Source organism: Boleophthalmus pectinirostris, unplaced genomic scaffold (genome assembly GCF_026225935.1).
Source record: "Boleophthalmus pectinirostris isolate CB_2022bp ecotype Guang Dong unplaced genomic scaffold, ASM2622593v1 HiC_scaffold_12, whole genome shotgun sequence".
In the NCBI taxonomy this organism is placed as follows: domain Eukaryota; kingdom Metazoa; phylum Chordata; class Actinopteri; order Gobiiformes; family Gobiidae; genus Boleophthalmus; species Boleophthalmus pectinirostris.
The window spans coordinates 28,979,301-29,000,726 of NW_026571018.1; the positions used below are offsets into that span (position 1 = coordinate 28,979,301).

Below are 21,426 nucleotides of genomic sequence, written 5' to 3' on the forward strand. Positions count from 1 at the left end.
CACACACACCTAATTAGCCACTTCTCACATCATAGTGACAAATGACACTACCAGGAATCTAGACATTTCAATCACTTCATCCGCACAACCTTGGCAAAGTTTACGCTGAGTAAAGTGCCAGCAAACGATCCAAAAATGCCTCACAAGTTTGATTCATTTTAGAGGGAAATAGGAGTTAAAGGAGGATGCTGACGATCTTTGTAGCATAATTTCTTGGTGTTGATTGAAATTTCCGAAAATAGGATGAGTGGTTGATGATATATAGCGGATTCTCATGTCCTGGGCCTTGGGCAGAGGAGAGACCAGAGAGCCAAGAAAACAAGACATCGGTTTTGATCCATGCAGCAATTTCTTCTCCACCCTGATTTTTGGACCACTCTGCCTTTTTGCCATTTGCTTGGATCTGTTTCTTCGACTCTTTCTCTCCTCTTTCCTCTCGACTTGGCTGCTATGGTTACGATGTTATCGTTACATGAAGTGCATCTATGAAAAGGGAGAAAAGCAAGAGTAATTTAGTTCAACAAAACATCTTATCAAGTGTTCAGGCATCTACTGACGACTGCATTACCTAACATTAGCAGCTTTATACCTGCCGTACGATCATCAATAACACACACAATCTTTCAAGCTGCAATGTTTGCAATAATTGCCCAAAACATAAAACATCATTTGTTCATTCGCCTCCCCAGTGACTTATTCACTGTGGCTTTTCATTTTGAAAGAAAAATGGCAAATTTCCGGAGTGAATTTCATATTATCCAGCAACGAAATAATTGTGCCTCTTTTTTTGAACTTTCAAACGGGAAAAACATAATGGTTCCGGATGTCTAATGTTACACTATCCATTGTATTTATCTTATTATACAGAATATGTTACGTAAGAATGTTGAGGTTTTTTGAGGCTGTTCGCGCTTGTCTGATTTCATTAAATTTAACTTTTATCATTCATTGCAAACCCCAACCACAAGGAGTCAGTAAAAAATATTAACTTTAATAAAATCATTGTTAAAGATGCATATGTAACTTTTCCGGCTGAGTGTCCACCACCTGCATATCTCTATGGAGACGCTATTTGCTACAGAATATTTCACAGTGATGTATAAATCATGTACCCACGAAGTTCTGATGATGACAACACAGGGCTTAGTTACAGGTCAAATCTGTGGAAAGGAAGGCCCACTCACAGTAAGAATGCATGTTTTCCGATTTGTTTTTGATCAATAAAACCATATGTAATTGAATAACTAAAAATGTGTTTGAAAGAAAAGCATTAACAAAATATTCTACATTAACACTACATGGTGATTGTGATATGGGACCAATGCATTTGTGAAGGTCTCTCTTCAATTAATTTTACTTGAAAAGAAAGTATAATTGACAGCATACAACCTAGCTACACATCTCAAAGCCAAAACATATTAGCAATTTTTTTCAGATTCATTTCATTTTAAGTTGTCATTCCTGTTGACATGCTCATATATTTGTCTGTATATTTATTTATTTATTGCTCGCTGAGATGTCTGCAAGGCTGAAAGCTTTCATTAGCCCAGAGCCTTGTATTTATGCAGATGAGAAGCACTCCACCCTGACAGTGATGTGACAGCCCGATCATTAAATACAAAATATTCACATCTAGACATTTTTTGGCCATTAAATCTTACTTCAGCAGGGCTTTATATTGTCATTTTTCTGGTGACTAAGATAAATGCATTCAGCAAAAATATAAATTCAATTATGACGAAAGAAATGCAAAATGGCTGCCAGTGATAAATGTTTTAGTTAAAAGATTGTTTAACTCACAAACTGATACTTTAGTATGTCTATATTTGTGACACTTTTAGTCTGGTGCTTAAACTGCATTTCTTTTTGCACTGACCTACTACATAAATGTGTGTAACAGAAAAATAAAGTGACTCTCCTGCATAGTTTAATTTGTAGTACAATAGCAGAGGATTTTTTTTGGAAATAAGAACATGTACTTAAGATTAATTCATCTATTATATTGTTATATCTTTTTACTTAGCTGCAAGTTCTTAGTACAACAGTACGTCTTTTGAATAAATAGCATTAATAAAATGACAGTGCCTTTACCTGAGTTCCCGGGATGGGTGCAAAGGGGTTAGTGGGTCTCAGGACAGGCTGGTTGTACATGACAGGCTGAGGGGGCATCATGGGAACACCCCCCATCTGATGATGACCCATCTGAGGGGGGAGCTGCAGATGAGATGAAAATAAAATGATGTACAGTATTAAGGTGTTAGTTTTCATAGTCTGTAACACCTCCCCATTGTTACCAGCAGGGGTCAAAAGAGACCAATTCCAAGTGTTCAGATGGAAAGCGAAAGTTTTTTTTGTTTGTTTTTTTGTACAAATGTAACTATTTTAAATATGACAAAAAATATTGAAATATGAATAAAACATTATATGATTTGTTTACATTTTGTATAACTGTCTTTGAATATGCAGTGTACAACAGTAGTGTGATGTTATTTACCATTCCATACACAGGCACTTGAGGTGTCGTCATAGGAAAAGCCACTGGTGCTGGAGCCTGAGGATGGGCAGGAGAACAAGAGTAAAGGAGCAGTGAGTACCGACACAGAAAGACAGTAACTAATTGCTTTTACGTGAGCCAGAATATGCAATGTTTTGTCTCTGCTTGTGTTATTATGTCAATAGGCTCATAATAGTTTATTCAATTTATTTGATATTGTTCATTAGAACTTGAAGGTGCACTATGTAACTATTCTTGTCAAAGGACTGGCTTGTTTTCATGGAGATAGAGAAATTTAATGGCATTCTGTGGAACATTCCAGGCAAAGCAATAACATCTCCATGGAGTCAGGCCGGTGGCATACATTCCACAACAAAGGTTACATGGTGCACATTTACATTTAGATTTGTTCTTGTTTGTTTAGATTACAGACTTTAGCACATTTTTTGCCTTTATTAGAATGAGAAATGGAGTAGATCCACCTGGAATCACACCTTGTAAACCACCATGACACGTGTGACTTATTTGAGAAAAGGCAATAATTTCAACTCTCAGTTTCTGTAAACCAGCCTGCAGACAGAAAGAAATGACTGAAGCGCTTTTGGGCTTTCAGTTTCTGTTTTTCAGCCACAAACAACAGAATGTCATCTGAAGACTGCTGTCATAAATAGGCAACTTCACATAAACAAGGACAAATTGAATTTTACCAACTCCAAAATGAGCAAAACTGTTTCAAATGTGTCAAATGCAATGCACAAACCAGTCAACATTTTCTGTCTCATGCTTAACAATGAAAAAGTAAAGAAATACGTACATAGCCAGTATAGATCATCCCGTTCTGCAAAACAGAAAGAAAAATGTGCTTTGTCATTTGAATACATAATAAAAGTTGAACAGGAAGCCGAGATTACCCTGATCTATAGCCATTTGTCATGTGGCCCTGGCTCTTTCTATTGAAATCATGTCACGACTTTGGGGCTGTCTGCTGAATACATGAGCAGTGGGAGTGGAGAGGTCAATCAGAGCAAAATTAAAAGATGAAAGAGGAGTGAACAGAAGTGACGGGCAGGTAATTATCACCAGCACAATGAACTCAGAGGAGTTGGACGCTGCTTTGTGAATGTGGGGAAGTTTAACACAGTGGTGGGAGCTACAAAGAAGGGTATTAATATTTATGTATACTAACCACAAAGGCAGCAGAGACTTTGCATGGAAGAATTTTTGTTCACCACAGATGGTGATGCTTATGGAATGTAAGGTTAAAAAGCTATTAAAATATATTTATTGAGAAGCAGAATTAATCAAAATTGGGATATATATATATCAGAATGTGCCAGGCATTGGCTGCTTTGGATTCTAAAAATCTGTCCAACTCTAAGTACCATTACTATATTACTACAATATTGTTGCTCATACTGCATCACAAAATATGGAGTAAAGCCACTATCTTAGCACAGTGTGGTTTTTAAAAACTAATTCCCAAAATATTATTAATGATTGAATAGGCTCTACTTTCTCATAATAAATGTTGAAGCTAAGTATGATATAATACAGTAATAATAATAATAGTATAATAATAAACAAAAATAATAATAATAATAATTAAAAAAATCATGCTCACACAATTTTACAAACTACCTCTTAAGTGGCAGTGAAAATAAAATGCAGAGTTTCTTCAGTTCTGTTGCAATTGTGTTGATGAGAGAAATTCTTTGTCCACTGAAAACCCTGTAGGGCACAGGGTGACTCACCATCTGTGGGACGGGCATGGGTGCAGGGGCCATAGGGTGTGTGCTGTGAGCCCAGTTGGTGCTGGTGCACATGGTTTTGGTCTGCCATCCACCGCCTCCGGACGGCTTCTTCTCCACCAGACCTCCCCACTGCAGCTCCGGTCTGATGATACAGGAATACAGATTTTGAATACAATAAGAACACATAAACAACAACCTACAAGTACACAAAGAGTACTCACTTTTTGGCTGGTGCACTTCCAAAATGCAAGTCTGAAAATGAGTGCAATTAATGTACAATTAAAGTTCAATCTTCAACAGTTTGATATCTACAAACGTAGCTCATAGTGAATAGGAGTGGTCATTGGTTATTATAATCAAGTTTTACATGTCTCATTTAGTGCATGTACGAAAAAGATTGGATTTGATTTTTCTGCAGCAAAATGTTATTTTTATGCAATATGACTTTAATTGCAACAAACATGTAAAACTCTGCTCTTTGATGGCTTATTGGTTTGATCATATCACATATTCAGAACAACACACCCACCTTATTTAGAACATTTGATAACATCTTTAACCACCCTCTCTCCAATTTAAAGTCAGGCATTCCTTAATTAAAAAAATAATAACTACAAAAGATTTAACTCTGTACTCACTTCCTACAAGGTTGGCTAACGACGAGTCCAAATCACTGGGCAGCATCTTCCCAGAATGCAGTGGGGCTCCGGGGCTGTGGATGTGAGTGGGCGGGGCCGGCTTCAGCAGATCACCTGAGACGTTCCCAGGGTAACATCAGAGAAAATGAGGTGAGGCAGGTGTGATTCATGAATATGCAGCGTTATAGCATTAGCGTCGTACCTCCCCAGGCGTGGTTGTTGTTATTGGGCACAGTGTGAGCGGTCGGGATGGGGGCGAAAGTGGGCTGCAGGGTGAACAGCTCACTGCTCAGGGTTGGCATGCTGCAAATACACAACACAACTCTTAAAGATTGAGTGACTTTGGAAAAAAGATACAGTATGTACCTTTTTTGACAAGTACAATTTAAATTTTTTCTTTTAAATCAATATGACAGATTCAAGATGCACTTGCACATAGGGTTGTCACCTGCTTGTCATTATGGAGATGCTGTCACTTCGAATATTCTACCACGGAGTCATTAAAGACTAAATCCAGACTGAACAAACTCTAAACCAGGATTAAACCAGAACTAAATCAGGCTTAAAACACGTACTAACTAAGCAATAAACTAGTTCTAAATCAGGACTAAACAAGGCCTGAACCAGGAAAAGAAATGTCTAGCTCTAGAACAAGAACTTAAAAATAACTAATTAATAACTGGCCCCAAGACAAAACAAAAAAACAAATATGTTCTGAACCAGGATTAAACTAGGACTAAAGAATCACTAACCAATTGAAACCAAAAGACTACACCACAACTGTATAAATCCACCTTTTCCCAAAGCTCAAATGTTTGGCACAATGCAAACAGACAAACACAAACCACTTTAATCTGATTTTGTGCACCAAGCGAAATCAATAAAGCACTTTATTTATCGAGAGAGCCACTCCCGCTGAAGCTTGGCAGGGCTGTCTGAGTTTGCAGGTTTATAAAAAAGTAAAAAGGAAAAGCGGGCAATCCAATAATGCGAGTTTGAGGTGGTTAATGTCAGCTGTGATGGGACGTGTGTGGACAGTGCAGAGGCAGAAGTGTCCAGGAAATAGAGAGCATGACATTTTAGGGTTTTCTTTGTCTTTTCACAGACAAAGAAGATTAAAATGAGAATAAACCAACCTCTTCATACTTCTTTGTTTTAGTATCATATATTCAGAAAACCTAAATTAGATGGAAGATAGGGATTTCAGATTGATGCAATTAAGAGTGTAAAAAATATTTTAAATGGTGAAAAGTCCTCAAAATGTTCCTTAAACAGGAAGCTGAAATGCCTATCCATGAATAGACATTTTACTTCTTTAAGTCATGTTTGGTTTTTTTGCCTCAGTATTTTATAACTGTTCTTTTGGATCTCCTCCAATGTTTTATTAAATTGTCTCTGCCTCTCTCTCTCTGACCCCTACAACTTTGGTCTTGTCTCAATCTTGATTTAGTTTTCAAAATGTTATTTACAAAAATGTGATGTGTGCATATGAAACAACAGATTAATCTTCTCTTGCCCCATTGTTTTGATGTATGAATTGTTAAAATTAATCATATAACCAAATGTTTATTAATTTCTAAACATCAACATTTACAGCTGTTGTATGTAACTATTCTGTTATTGTCCATGTTATTCGTATGCCTGGAATATTCCACAGAATGGCACTAAAGTTATTTATTTCCATGGGCAAGTCAAAAGTCTGTCCAGTAGGAATGCATGTTTTATAAGCATTTTTTTTATTTAACAGATGCGAGATAGATACCTTATACTTTGATACTGTTGAACATTCCAAGCAAAGCAATAATGTCTCTATGGAGACAAGCAGGTAGAGAACCTCCCCACTAGAAAAGTTACTTGGTGCATGCACCTTTTCTGTCCTTCACTCCGTCTATAATATGAATGCAGTGTCTAGACTTCATAACTCACTGGTTGTTGACAGGAGCGATGGGCGAGTTGGAGAAGAGGTCGGTGGCTCCTCCGCTGCTGTTGGCACTGCCCACAGACTGAGTGCTGGGAGAGACTGTGGGCGTCTGGATGTCAAGCACTTTAGGACCGTCCTCCTGAAAGACACAGCAATGGTAATAATCATCATCATCATCATTATTTCATGTTTTATTTTTTTAATTCTGATTAGTGATAGATTGTTATATAATTTTAAGTACATCATGATATTTGGGTTTATTCTCATTTCTTATTTTTTTTAAATACTTTTTGTAAAGCTACTGCGGCTATTCTAGTACTTTCCTGTTGTAACAAAGTAGTACCCCCAGTGTGTAACACATACACTTTCTCCTACCTGACCCTAATCAGTAATGCTATTTGGTTTTATTGATGTAGTACATGCTCAATACTACTACATGTTAGACATTTCGTGAATAATATGACAGGTAATACAACTTAAGGTAAAGGCTTTAGTAACATAGAGTGCAGTTAATTATTCAAATCCAGTTTTGATTTACAAAGACACAAAATAAGCCTCTGAGCTGACTGACCACATTAAATCTACTTCTTAATCGAGGATTAAAACACTAAACCAAGGCTTAACTAGATTAAAAACTGCATCAAACTAAAATCAGTACTAAAGAGGAAATAAATCAAGACAAAAGCTAGACTAATCCAGGGCTAAGTTTGTGGTTTCTTCTGACACTAACAATGCATTTTTGCCGATAACAGAATAGAGGCAGATTGGCTATATTGTAGATCATTACTATTATATATTTAGGAGGGCTTGATCCCTCTTTGTTTAATAAAATGCTGGTCTGGTCTGAATCCTTGTAGATTGTAAATTCATTATGCTCCTCTGCAGACAGTGGGCCGGCAGCCAGACAGCGGCAGTTTGATTCCCTCCATTTTAGGATTGATACACGAGTCCATTCAGGTTCAACAACAAACGGGACAAAGACACTCGGGGTGCACACTTGTTAGTACACAGCACACACAGATACAGCAGGACGCTTTATAGAGTCATAATCCTACATGAGGCAGAAGCAGTTCATTTAATGCACATGAGGAAGTCCTTTGTTAAAGTTCTGGTCATTATTTTCATTAGATTGGGTCCCATAGTGCTCCTCTAGTATGTTTTATAAGCTCTGACTGTGCACCATAAACCATGCATTGTCTAGCTGTTTCTGCTCTTAATAAAACGTAACTTAACCTCATCAGAATCTGCAACAGGTTTGGTTCGCTTTTATAGCTTTCCCAGTTCTGTTCTTCTTGGGGAAACAAAACAACAGACTATATAACTATGAAATATTAACAATTGTTTAACTGTTATAACCTAGAAACAGAAGGAAGGCGGGTCTTCTCTCCTTTAGTACCGTGGACTATTTGCACATCAACTCTTTCTATCATTAACCTTTTTTTTAATTTATTGTCCCAGTAGCACTTAAATTATTGCCTTTATTAGTGAATGTGTTTTATCACTATATTTTTCCCAAAGCAGCATTTTTTTTTTCAAATTTTGATGTTTGGCAATGTGTAACTACTGGTATGTATATGACAATGGTATAACCTCATGACCTTTGCCTATCCTAATTTACAGTGTTTGGGTGCTGACAAACAAACACAAGAAACATATATTGTCAGAGGTAGGTCGTTTGAAAAAGTTGTGTTCTAAAATAAAACTTATTTGGCAGCCCAAGTAGCCCTCAGCACTTTGTTATTAGAGCAATCATGTAGATGCATGGAGACTGTTAGACTGAGAGCAATCCGGTTGTACCCAATTGTTATGCGTACACTGTCCAAAGGATTCCGAGGCCAATTTGTTAAAATTATATTTGAAGTGATGGCCAAACCCTTCCTGCATTTCCGCTCACTATTGCTCATGTAGATTAACTCTGTTATGACTTCAAGACAGTGACAACAAGCTAGGCCTGAACAATCAAGAAAAATATCTAAATAGTTTTTTGTTTTTTTTGACAGCTATAACGATATATGCTATTAATTAATTTATTTTTTTTCAAAAATCACCTTCTGGCCATTTTAAACATGGCCAAAAGCACTGAAAGCACACTGAAATATTAACTGCTGAATCCCATGGATTCAGGGCATGTTTGTAGAGGTCTAAACCTAAAAGGTTAGAGATTGTATAACTATATGGAGATGGAATTCTATGTTTGCAAAGGACATTATAAATAATATATTAGAAGCTAAATGCAACTATTTGTGATTTTGATTATAATTAAACTTGCAACCCATCAACAATAGACAAGGATAGTAATTTCATATTAGCTTTCTCTTGTATCTCTAGTACAATATATAATCATTATCATTCTCATTATCCTTATTACCAAAATGCACATCAACATCAGATTCCTTCATGCAACTTTAATGTTCTCTGCTCGACCTGTGTGTAATAATGATGCTTCAGGACATAAATAATTTCTATTCATTGTAATCATGTTTGTCTCACCTTGTGTTGCAGCCTGTTGTCCTCTGTCTTCTCGTCCATTCGGCTCAGAGAGATCCCTGTACTGGAGAGAGAGGACACGGCACTCGATAAGGTGCTGGATCTGAAAAAATACACATCATTTACCTTATTCCATTTCAATATTTTATTTTCTTTATTTACTTGTTTTAGTTTAGTCTGAGCAAAATACTGCAGATAATACCAAAAGCAGTACACGAGTTGAGGCTTGGTATTCAAAGTACTTCAGGCAATGCTGGGGGGAGGCTTGAATTAATAATTACAATACAGTGTAAAGCGTGTTAATTGAGAATTATAATTTGGCTACAGAGCCCATGTTAAGGAAATAATTTAATTGAATGAACCATAATTTAACCTTTTAAGTTGCCAAGTCCAAGCCACATACATAAGGATATCAGTAAGATGTAATGGCTAAAGTAGGACAAATGCAGGACCTATAAAATAGTGAATCTGCAGAACAATAAAGGAATCCCTAATCTAACAGATATAACACCAAGACTTAAAAGAAAGGAATATGTGGAAACATTGTATTTACAGTCAAACTGAAAACATGTATAATGTCAGAATTTTGGTTTTTGAGGAGGTGATTTAAAATAATACAAGTGAGCAGTGTGATCTACTGATATACACATTATTACCCATACATATATCTCTGCATTTTGTGGTTAATTGTGGCTAATTTTATGATCCATTCATATTTGCTTGCACATTTTAGCGTATTTCTGATGGATTACCATAATATAAGAATACAGATGCCACATATGCCAAAAAAAATATGTATATCAAGATTTTTTTGTTTTGTTTTCTCATTATTGCCCACTTTTAAGTCCATGTGCTTATGTAATAGCAGACCGTTTTAAAAGAGAAACACACAGGTGGTTGAATCTCAGTTGCCAAGTAACAGATAAAAGTCAGTGTCTCGTCTTGTCTTCATAAACCTATATGACAGGGCTGTATTCTCTCTCTGGTGTCAGGCAGTTTATTCTGCACTTGGCAGATGATGAAAATGCACCTGAGCTTTTGCAACATAATTTTAGCCTTGTATATTCCACCTTCAAAAATATTTTAGTATTAAAGTAGAATGTCTGTACATTTATTTTCTTCAAATATGAATGAACCACTCCTCTCAAACATTCGGTTCCCAATCTAGAGCTACTAATAGCTTTAAAAATCGAAGTACCTAATAATGAAAAAAAACATGAGATTGTGTTAAAGTCACAAACAGTTGCCTGTTCACAAAATGTTGCTTTGATAAAATTGACATATATTTCTTATTACCGTCCCAGTGTTTTGTACCTGCTGGCGGTGGAGAGATCCTTCAGTTTCCTGCCCTCCAGAGAGGCCAAATGCTGCTCTAACGCCTCCAGGAGTGAAGTAGGCGCCTGTAACCGGGTCAAGGGTCAGGACGGGACAAAAATTAACATCAACTCCATACCCCCCACCCAAGTAGCACCCCTCATCTCCCCATCTCCAACACACACAAGCAGCAGCAGAGATTAGACACCACCCTGAGATTTCACTGGTCCATTGTAGTTCATTCTTCTCGATTGGTCTCACAGAAGTCGTTTTTGTTTGGTTTCATCAGGTTTGGTTGAGGAGCATGCACAGATCAGCCTTGGATCATGCAAGCGAGTTTGACAAGTTTAGGACAAACTAACAAATAGCAGAGAAGCCATTATTTGTTGTTTTTTCGGTTGAAGAAACAACACAGACTATTAATGAACTTCATGCAGGGGCCAGCAGACACTCCCATAGACGCACACTGGTCACAAGTCACACCAAATCAGGAGAAAACTGGAGTTAACCCAAGGAACCTCTTATGATTCAAAATAAGTGAGTGGTTTGGACTAACATCAAAGGTCCAGTATTCTGCCTTTTATGTTGTCTTGCTCTTTTTGATTTATATAATGGCATAAACCTGCAGACTGTTAACAAAGTAATGTTGGTGCAATACTGCAGGATATTAAAACTCAATTTTGATACAATTTCAATACCACACTGGTTATAAAAAAATACTCTTTTATTTAATAGAATGCAATAGTAGTAGTAGTAGTAGTAGTAGTAGTAGTAGTTCTGATATAGATTAAGACCATTCTAAAACTGCCATTTCTTTCAGTATTTTTGGTTTGACTCTTTCTACAAACCGCTCAAATAAACTCAGCTGAACTCATCTGAAGTTCAATACTAATTTCAGTAGTGATTAATATGCTGGTTAAGATTTTTGACAATTCTCTATACAAACTATTTAAGAGTTCCTATTAAGTCCTCACTTATTCACAAGATGTAGTATTCTTTCATTTCTAAAGATTTCATAATTAGTTTTTTCAAGGACTTTTGATCTTCCATTGAAGCTGCCAAATTGTACCAATACGACTGCATCTTTAGTATATTTTGCCTTGATTGTGGTACTTAAAATTGGTGTCTTGTGATTTCAATAGATGAAACTATGGTGAAATTAATTTGAGTGAATAATAGTGAAGTTTGAAGTAAGCCAGTTGCCTCTATTTAATCTTTAAGCAGTTTTTATTGATATTTATTTCTGTGCAAGAAGCCCAGAGCAGAATTTGTTTCACCATTTTATTTTTCTGCTTGTTTTTATGTCTTGATTTTGGGAACCACCCACTCCTTTATTCATGGGAAATACTGTTTAGATCTACATTTTTATTACATTTTAAAATACAAATAATCAACATCTTATAAATGAGCAAAATAGTGGACCTTCTTACAGTAGTAGTGATTATATTAGGACTCCCAAGAGGTTAACTCAGAAGCGTAAGCCTGGGGTGCGGCGGCACTGTGCACATCAGTGGAGCTCAGGAGGTCATGTGATAACGTCATGTGACAGGCCGCCTTCACACACAGAATCACGTTTCGGTAAAATACCCAACTCACAGCGCAAACCACGACAAGCAAAGAAAGATTTCTCGTATACTTATTTAACGAGGGGACAGAGAGTAAATTTCAGGGTTTCCTTCTTCAGAGAAATATGCTAAAAGTTAAAGTAAAACAGACACAAATCTACAGCTCAGTAAAGGCATTGGTTGAATAGGAGCAAATAAGGGCTTCATTAGTACTGCAAACATGAGTTATATACAAAAATAAGATGATTTGATTCGCCAAGTCGTCCCTAATAATAAAAAAAGGATATCAAAAATGTGTATTAGGATTCTGACATGATTTGCAGTACTCCTGATGGCATTATGCACACCTACCCAAGTTGTTTTTGCAGAAACCTATTTGATCAAACCATTCGCTGCTCTCCCCACAGCTAATGCAAAGGGACATAATCTTTTCAGGGACGTGATTTGAGCACTGCTTACGAGGGAGGAAACCTGTTTTATGAGTCTGCGCTGACTACTTTTGTGTGATAAGCTCTAAATATCAAGAGACACGCTGTTCTGTCTGTTTACGCAAATGCCGACAGACTAAGCCTAATGTCCTTAAAGAGCTAAAATAGGAATATGAGGGAATACTTTTGTAATCTGACTTCATAAATGTCATTTCAAATTTGTTGTGAGTTAGACAAGCATAATGTCATGTAATGGAAAATAAATAATCTCTTCTAGGCAATAGGTTAGACCGTTTAACCCTAAATTTTAAGCGATAGGCCTGTACTGGTTCAAATCCATTATAAATCAACAGTAAATAATGTGAACTCAGATCAGGTATCTTTTAGTTTCTGGTAAATTTATCTCTTAAAATACAAAGTTATTCAAATTTAATACCAATATTATGATTAAAAATATATCTATTATTAAAAAACTGTATGCATATAAAGTATTATGAATATAATGTTTAGTATTTCATTTCCTATTAAAAAGGTTTTACTTCTTACATTTTACAGCTAACATACAGAATAATCATTAGTTCATCATGACAACATAATAAATGTCTACCTCTATATCTACAGGTTGGTATTCTGTTATCTTATTATCTTTATAAGCACTATAAGTACTTTATACATCATCTAAGGATGAATCTAATGACTATCTGGATGATTGAAGAGAGGGCGGCCATGTCTGTAGGGTGAGTAGGGAACGGAGCGTCTACAATGAAGCATTATGGGATTGGACGGGGCGGGGTCGAAAGGGTTAAAGTGATTGGCTGTGATTGAGATGAGATGTGGACTGACCTGTGCGAGATCAAGGTAGTCACCCTGATCTATTCCAACTCGCTGTTTCACAAAAAGGGGAGGGGGGAGGAGGAGGGAGGGGTTAGGCAAAATGAAATAATAATAAAAATAAAATAATAAATGTAATTGTAAAGAAACTGAAAAGCGCACTGAATTGGAAAAGAAATAAGGGATAAGAGAGAAAGGCATGTGAAGGAGGAAGAGGAGGAAGAGGGAGAGATATCAAACTCAAGCATTGGTTACTCCATGCAGTGTGGAAAGGAAACAAAAGACACACATAAGACATATAGGGGAGGGAGGGGACACATGCAAACATTGAAATATATACACTGTGTTATAACATACACAAAGTGACACCTAGAGAGAAATGAGAGCCAATCAGAAAACAGGCAGGCCAGACAACAGATCACATGACTGAGGACCCGAAAGATCCACAAAAAAAGGAAGACACTCAAGTACTAATGTTGACTTTGAACATAAAAAATAGGTAGGAAGGGTAGATGACACAAACAGACAAACGCACATTGTTAGACAGATAAAATGAATGGGTCCTTAAAGTCAACGTTAGTCTTAGTTGCGGTTTTCACTTTTTTTCTTTATTTTAAATAGATTTTTATTTAAATTGACGTCTTATCGAGCGGCTGCACCCCAAACCTTTCAAAAAAAATGGGGAAACCAAGCAGAAAGTTAGAAAATCTATATCTACAGAGGACACAACTGTTTAAATTCAACTGCCTACCGAGGACTTCGGATGTTTTATCAGAGAAGAGAGGAAGTAGAAAATCAAAGAGGGACAGAGATAGGGAGAGAGAGAGAGCTTGCTTTAAGGCATGCAGTGCAGGCAAGTGAACAGGCAGCATGAAGAGTCCCGCAAATCTCAAAATTGGCGGTAGATTCAGCACAGAGGAGCTGATATTGATCTATGTAGAGACTGAAACCCTCCCCGGGATAGGGCCAGAGAAGGACAGGAGAAGGAGAAGAAAATGTAACATGTAATAAAATATATATTGAATAGGGCTGGGCAATATACTGTATTATAAAGATCACTGTATATTTCATCTGATTGAAATAATAGTATGAAATTATTATTTATGTTATGGATTATGTAACTAGAGCATGAAGGCTAATGGTCAGCACAAAACTTGGTGCTGTTTGTAATTTTTCTGCTGGGTGATCTGCCACCTGTTTGTCTCCATGGAGCTGTTAATGCTGAAATGTGACACAGTGTGACATTAAATTTATCTTAGTTACAGTGTTCATATTGCTAAAAAAAATACTGCCATAGTCATACTGTGGAGAAAAGCAAATTACATAGTGTAACTTCAAAGGTTAATGATCCTGACCTCTTCCTAATAATTATATATTTTAATATTGTTTTATCTCTTGACAAATATGTGTGTGTTTTTATTTATTATTATTATTTCTCTCAGTCAAACAATGACAGCTCAATGAACATAAGTATTGTATTGCAGAAATGCAGTATATATATATATATATATATATATATATATATATATATATATATATATATATATATATATACACACACACATATGGTATATATGTATGCATATATGTATAGTATATATGGATAGACCTATATTTTGTTCATATCACCCAGCCCTAACTAAATATTCAAACAGCTATCTTCCAACATGATGTACAGTTAGTTTTGAAGTTCAACACACTGACTGTAGATCAGGAGATTTGATGGTCTGAGGCAAATCCCAACATTTTTTCCATAAATAAATTCAAGAAAATAACATCAATATATTGAGATTAGCCTTAGACCACATTAGCACTTATGTGTGTTATGTGTCTTGCTTTGTTTAAACTGCTGGGACAAACAGGCGTTACCTCGGCAACTTTGAGAAACTCGGACAGTTTGGTCATTCGGTTCAGGAACGTCTTGTAGATCTCCAAAGCCTCTTTACACTGGTTCTTCTTCATGTCAAAGTATTTCTCTGTCATGGCGGGATAAAGCACAGTTAGCAATTTTGTTTAAAAAAAAAAAAAAAAAAAAGCTATGAAGAAATTAAAGACTTTAAAGGTGTATAATGAAACTTTTCTGGTAGATGATCCACCGCCTCCTTGTCTCCATGGAGATGTTATTGCAACTGCTAAAAGTATATACTTTTTCTGACATTATAAAAACGGTTGCCTCTTTTACAAAACACTAACCTCTCCTTAATCTTATCTGCTCCTCTCGTCTATGTGAAATACTCCAATACCTTTAAAAATGCATTAAACTGCAGTTCAGTCAGATCTAATGACGTTATAGACTGACTCATAAATGCAGTTAAAAACCAGAAAAGGCCCATTTCTTCATAAAGTCTGTGGATCATGTCGATTTTTTGATAAATCTTTTACTAGATTTCACAGTTGAGCCTGCACTGGTCTTACATCATCAGTTTAATAATTAACAGAAAGAAAAAGAAGTTAGTCTTTAGTCTTTAATTTAGATTTGAGAGAGTCGAGAAGCCAATTGATTTCCTCTTAAGAAGGAAGTGGAGTGGTGTGCCGAGTGATTTCAGCTTGGAGTGAAGTCCGGACTAACGGGGCAAATTATAGCAGGGATAAAGACAGTGGACATGAGTATAGAGGGAGTACAGCACGACTGTAGACTAAGGACTAGACTTGATCTGGAGTTAAGATTAAGGTTAGGTTAAGGTACATTTGAACAATCCTTCAATGCTGCTGCGGCAACTTGTCCAGATCTCCAGCTCTTGAGCTAGGCTTGGTCAAGATTACCTTAGCTGGAGGATTTGACCTGTGGTGCATGTTTGGGGTTGATGGTGAAATCGGAATGCCTGGCTGGATGAAAAGCACCCAAACATGGGGAGAAACAACTCCACACAGAAAGACCAGGGCAACCCAGGAGTCAAACTCAGAGCATTCTTACTGTGAGGAGAGAGTGCTAGTCACTCTGCTATTATGCCACCACTTTGACTCTTCTCTTCCAAAATCAGAAGCTTTTGACTTTTGAAAATATAATCATAATGAACCATGATCACAAAGTGACATTTTAACCAGACACAAATTATACACTGAGAAAGTTTGATGCTCACTTACATTTAATCAAGTTGGTTCTTAAAGTGCATTTTAACCTCTAAAGCCCATAATGACAATTAACCGATTACAGTGTAATCATGGACACTCTTATTTCAGACAGAAAATTACATTAGTCTGACAAACTATACAATTCATGTGAAAGTATATTGTTAGTAGGCAAATAAAGCTGTTGACAATAATATTAAACCATCCCCACAACACAAATAATTAAGAATAAATAGCAGTAAATATTGATTGTCTAGTTAAGTAATATATGTAATCAAGCAAGAGAAATACTACTGTTTTGAATGTAGGTCTTACCCAGCATGTTGATGACCCCTTCATTATAGGCTGCAAATAACCGTATAGAGTCTTTGAACAGCAACATGAAGGCAGTGTTGATCACTCCGTTGGTCAGCTCGTTTGAGTTTGGCTGTAATCAGACATGCCATTGGTGTGAGCTCTCGATGTGATATTGTGTGGTGCTTTTGTGTGCCCATTTTTGTGCGATATAATGTGCTGTGTGCAATCAAACGTTTTACCTGGAAATCCAACAGAGCGTCCAGCTGTGTCTGAATGATGGGCAGGGTCTTAATCAGCTTGTCTGTGTTCATGGTGCGCATCACGCCGTCGGCACTAAACAACACACCCAAACAAGGCTCAGGATACATGCAGAATACAGAACAGATCTGATATACAGGGATGAATTAGGGATGGCACCATGTCAAGGTTTAAAGCTGCTATTATTATTGTGAGGAGAAACACTGACATTTTATGATGACAAATATTCTGATTTTGTTACAGTAGCTTACCCATGACAGAGAAAACAGGTAAAACTCTATCCGTTTTCATCCACAATGTTTTGTAGATAACCGTGCCTATCGTGAGTTTCAGAATGATGAAAAATGAGCCGCATCGATTAACAATTCAATACAACATTTTGGATGGGGGAAAATGCTCAAAATGGCACCTAAAAATGGCACCTTAAAAATGAAAAGACTTATTCAGGGTTTGTAACTCAAATTTATTCCCAAATTCTAATTCAAACTGATCTCCAATGCTTTTATAGACTTGTGTCCTCTGCATTATTCCCATCTTGTGCCCAGGGTTTGTAGGTAATTTGTTAGGTACAGTGTCCAGGGACCCTTCTCATGATTGTCAACTGTAGAATCTTATTGAAAAGTACCTAGCTAGAGGATCATCCTGCATGTTTTGGAATTGATAGGTGGACATTCAGTGAAGCAAGAGTACCCACTGTGTCTATATACTGTATTAGCAATAATTTGATTTTATGACGTTATTTTTTAACCACAACTACACAACACATTTTGAGTTTGTTCCAGGTTACCCGTATGAAACAGGTATTATTTTTCCATTAATTCTGTCTGATGGTTGTAGCTACTGCTATGCATACTGTAGGTAATTGCATCAGGTGACATGAGCTGAAATCAATATCATGATTAACTGTTCATCTCATGTTAATTAAAAATAAATTTTCCTTATAGATCATAGACATGCCAGAGATTAACCCCAGTGCTTTAACCTTGGCATAAGACAGTGCTATGTATGGTTAATAGCTTTACATGTAATTATAACAATATATGCAACCTCCATGTAACCCACCTTTATGTAATGACAAGGTAACTATGCTCTCAACCTAGAAACTAATTGCTAATAAGGTAATAATAATGTAGGTTACTGAAAGCATTTTACTTTCCATTTGCCCTCATATATTTTGTGCGGTTTTTCCATTGTGTGTAGCTCCAAAATAGAACCAAAATGAGCTTCTTTGCACCTGTAGGCCTACGCATGTTTTTTTATGTCATTGTTGCTGTTACCCTCTCTTCATCTTGGTAAAGTCCACTGCTGCTAGTCTGTAGGACATGGCTTTTTCATTCAGGTACCGGCTGTAGCGTCTGATGAAAGTGGACATGTTGTAACCTGCGTGGAAGACACGGAGCACCACAATTAATTAACACATGCATAATATTCTTTAATTATTTACAATGGAAAATTTCAGGTTATGGCAACACAACTGTTGCAAAATATTGACACATAACCAAACCAGCTTGCAATACTTAGCACCTTACTGATGCTCAACTACACACCCACATTGCCATTTGCCACCAAATCTTATCAGCAAAGTTATAAGTCAGGCCTGTGGAGGGCCTCTCTGTTGTAAGGACACATTTTTCTGAGGTTTTAAAAATATCCATAATGAAATAAATGCTTATCTTTTAGTTTATTTATTGGGTTCTCTAGTTTCAGGTTAATATTAAACATGTTAAATATTCTCATAAATATATATATTCTTATTTTAACTTTTTTCTATATTTCCATTTTCTACTGCGTCTTGTGTAGTTACTTAAAACCCTGAAAGAGGCCTGTATTGATGGTGTTTCGGAGCCAAAGAGAGCGGGACATATAGTCGTTGTGTGAGATGTACAGCAGTGCTGACTTCACAAACAGCCAAACGACATTAAATCACCTTGTAGTGCGGCCTTATCCAGAAAGTTGTTGAGGTTGAAGAGCGTGTTTCTTGAGGCTAGGTACTGCATCAATCTCTGAGGGGAAAACACAAGAGGACAAAGTTAGTGATTATTGGAGGAGGTTGTCTGACAGGGCCGTGGCATGTCTGCACTGATGAACTGGAGAACACAAGAGAACACATCATTGATAGTCTACGGGGGTGAAGACAGAGTTTGCTGAGTCTCAGGTTGCTCCCAACACAACAGTAAGCAAAAGTGAATACAACGCCAGTGGACTCGTTTTTGTTCAGAGAAAGTATCTTTGAATTTTTATATAAGCATTGGGACAATCGCTTATGTTTTCATTCATTTTAATTTAAACTGCATTTAAGATAGAAATTCCCACTGAGTTTCAGAATCTAAGTCCATGCCCGGAGGAGACATGCTTTAGAATAAACAAATCACCAAAAGCTGATCTTTGGTAGTGCTGATTTGGCATAGACTTATACTTTATTGTTCCTATAGGGGAATTTGTCCTGAGCATATGTCCCTTCAATGCTGCTGCAAGGAGACAATCTGTGAGGAGCAGTGGGCAACCAAAATATACCGTCCAGGGCGGTTGATGAACTAGGTTTGGTTAGGAGTAGCTCGCTGGAGGATTAGACTAATGTACATAGTACATTATGTTGGAGAGATTACCCAGAGGAATTGTAATAAAACAAGAGGAGAAAATCTTGCAGGCAAAAGTGCTAGTTTTCTTCACTATAGCTTACATACTTAATTCATTTGCTAACTTTAGCATGTGTTAATTCTCGCTTGGCCTTAATTACACCCCTAACAGTCTTAACTCAATTTCTATAGCAACAACTGTAATGATAATGATAATTCCTTTGACATTGTTTCAGGCAACATAAGCACCTTTTTAGACTACTAACCCAAGTACAATACATTTCCCATATAATTAAACCTTAAAAAAATTGACTTCTTGCCTAGGTCTGCAAAATTAATAGTAGTTGAATTTTAATTTGAATGGCTGCAATTAGAAAGATGCGAAGTATGCAATTTGGGGGGAGATGTATTGTCCTCTGAATGGGGTTTAATTATAACCTGTAGTTTAGACCTGTGCTGAAATGCATTGTATGAGTTTAGCAGTTCATATTTCAGTATTCTAAATGTCAGTGCCCTTTGGTGTACAAGTTACAACTCATATTCCATTACTAGAAAAATCATAATGATATATTTTTATTGTGCCACTGGTTTGATATAGTGATTTGAATAGGATCCACAGTCTGTGATAATTAGTGCTATAGACACATCATACTTCCTGTGTTTGGTTTTGGCTTGTATTCTCCTGGTGTACTAAATGAACAGTAGAATTAGCTTGTTTGTCTCCGTGACCATTGAAATGTCAGCTGGGGACACTTCATCAGGCCCTGTTGATGGATGAAAAGACTTCGAACATTATTTTTAGGGGGCTCTTGTTGGATAGAGGGGTAGTGACAATGTTGTTTGATGATACTCTGATTATAAGGGTGTGTAATATTGATCCATTGTACCGAAAGGAGATTGATGAAAGTGATGCCGACCTAAAAAGCATGTCAAATACAAAAATGACAAATACAGTCATCTGGAACTGGGATTTGCTAATGGGGGGTTGGAAGTATATGGGGTATGAAATGCAGCTTGTTAAATCGTAGCTTGCGTAGCTAATAGACAATATGTTTTGGGCCAGTTCTAGATTTCTACAGTGATGGGTATGATGTATTATTGTTTATTATGTGATTATGCATGACCTATGTTTTAAGAGTGTAACAAGAGAGCTACTTTCAGTGATTTACAAATACTCGGGGCACCACAGTGACTACAGTGCAAATAATAATAATGCATTGGGTATAATAATACAGCTCCTACTAGTACCATTTGTACCTGACAAAGAAAAGTGTTACTGAATTTATTTTTTGCAACTTTATCTACTTTAATTATTTAGAGCTGTGCAATTAATCACATTTAAATAGAGATTGAGATTCAGTTCTTTCTCAGTACGATATACTAGGCTCTTTATAAAGCCACAGTAATGTATTTTTTTTAATCTCCACTGAGAATATTTCAATCATTCAGATAATGTGCCACCTTAACAAAGGTACGTATTGTATCTTTAACTGTTTACAGCCAGTCCTCTGTTAATAAAAGCATTTGGTTTGGAGCAGGATCCTGACTTTGGAAGAAGAAATTTAACTATATGTTTGTGTTAAATGGCACTGAATAAAGTCTCTATTGTTTATGTTCATGAAAGCTATTTTTATTTTGTTTTTGAAAAGAAAATAAAGACTTAAAAATCAATGAGGAAAAAAATGTGATAGATTTTTTGACATATTGCCCAGCCCTAATTCTACTGATGATATTGGGTGTTAAATTGTCACAACATGAACAATTAGGATATAAAAATCTCAATTTGGCAAACTTGGC

At 36.5% G+C, this 21,426-nt stretch overlaps 1 protein-coding gene and 1 long non-coding RNA gene across 2 annotated transcripts in view; one reads left to right on the plus strand and one right to left on the minus strand.

Annotated features, from left to right (window-relative positions):
* Positions 1-21,426, minus strand: part of LOC110155919 (phosphatidylinositol-binding clathrin assembly protein-like) — a 41,793-nt gene continuing 20,367 nt past the window's right edge. The window contains exons 3-19 of the mRNA XM_055148638.1: positions 18,981-19,056; positions 18,331-18,433; positions 17,035-17,128; positions 16,814-16,925; positions 15,299-15,405; positions 13,442-13,483; positions 10,606-10,691; positions 9,295-9,394; positions 6,810-6,943; positions 5,086-5,186; positions 4,884-4,997; positions 4,467-4,497; positions 4,246-4,387; positions 3,309-3,332; positions 2,495-2,551; positions 2,092-2,214; positions 1-483 (exon numbers count right to left, since the gene is read on the minus strand). Of these exons, the coding sequence (XP_055004613.1) occupies positions 469-483; positions 2,092-2,214; positions 2,495-2,551; positions 3,309-3,332; positions 4,246-4,387; positions 4,467-4,497; positions 4,884-4,997; positions 5,086-5,186; positions 6,810-6,943; positions 9,295-9,394; positions 10,606-10,691; positions 13,442-13,483; positions 15,299-15,405; positions 16,814-16,925; positions 17,035-17,128; positions 18,331-18,433; positions 18,981-19,056 (1,461 nt within the window). The 3' untranslated portion in view covers positions 1-468. The remainder of the gene's footprint in view (positions 484-2,091; positions 2,215-2,494; positions 2,552-3,308; positions 3,333-4,245; positions 4,388-4,466; positions 4,498-4,883; positions 4,998-5,085; positions 5,187-6,809; positions 6,944-9,294; positions 9,395-10,605; positions 10,692-13,441; positions 13,484-15,298; positions 15,406-16,813; positions 16,926-17,034; positions 17,129-18,330; positions 18,434-18,980; positions 19,057-21,426) is intronic.
* The window catches only part of LOC129407467 (uncharacterized), a 49,397-nt gene continuing 30,477 nt past the window's right edge, over positions 2,507-21,426 (plus strand). Inside the window, exons 1-4 of the long non-coding RNA XR_008631556.1 lie at positions 2,507-2,586; positions 4,894-5,033; positions 6,823-6,961; positions 9,307-9,385. This is a non-coding gene — a long non-coding RNA (uncharacterized LOC129407467). The remainder of the gene's footprint in view (positions 2,587-4,893; positions 5,034-6,822; positions 6,962-9,306; positions 9,386-21,426) is intronic.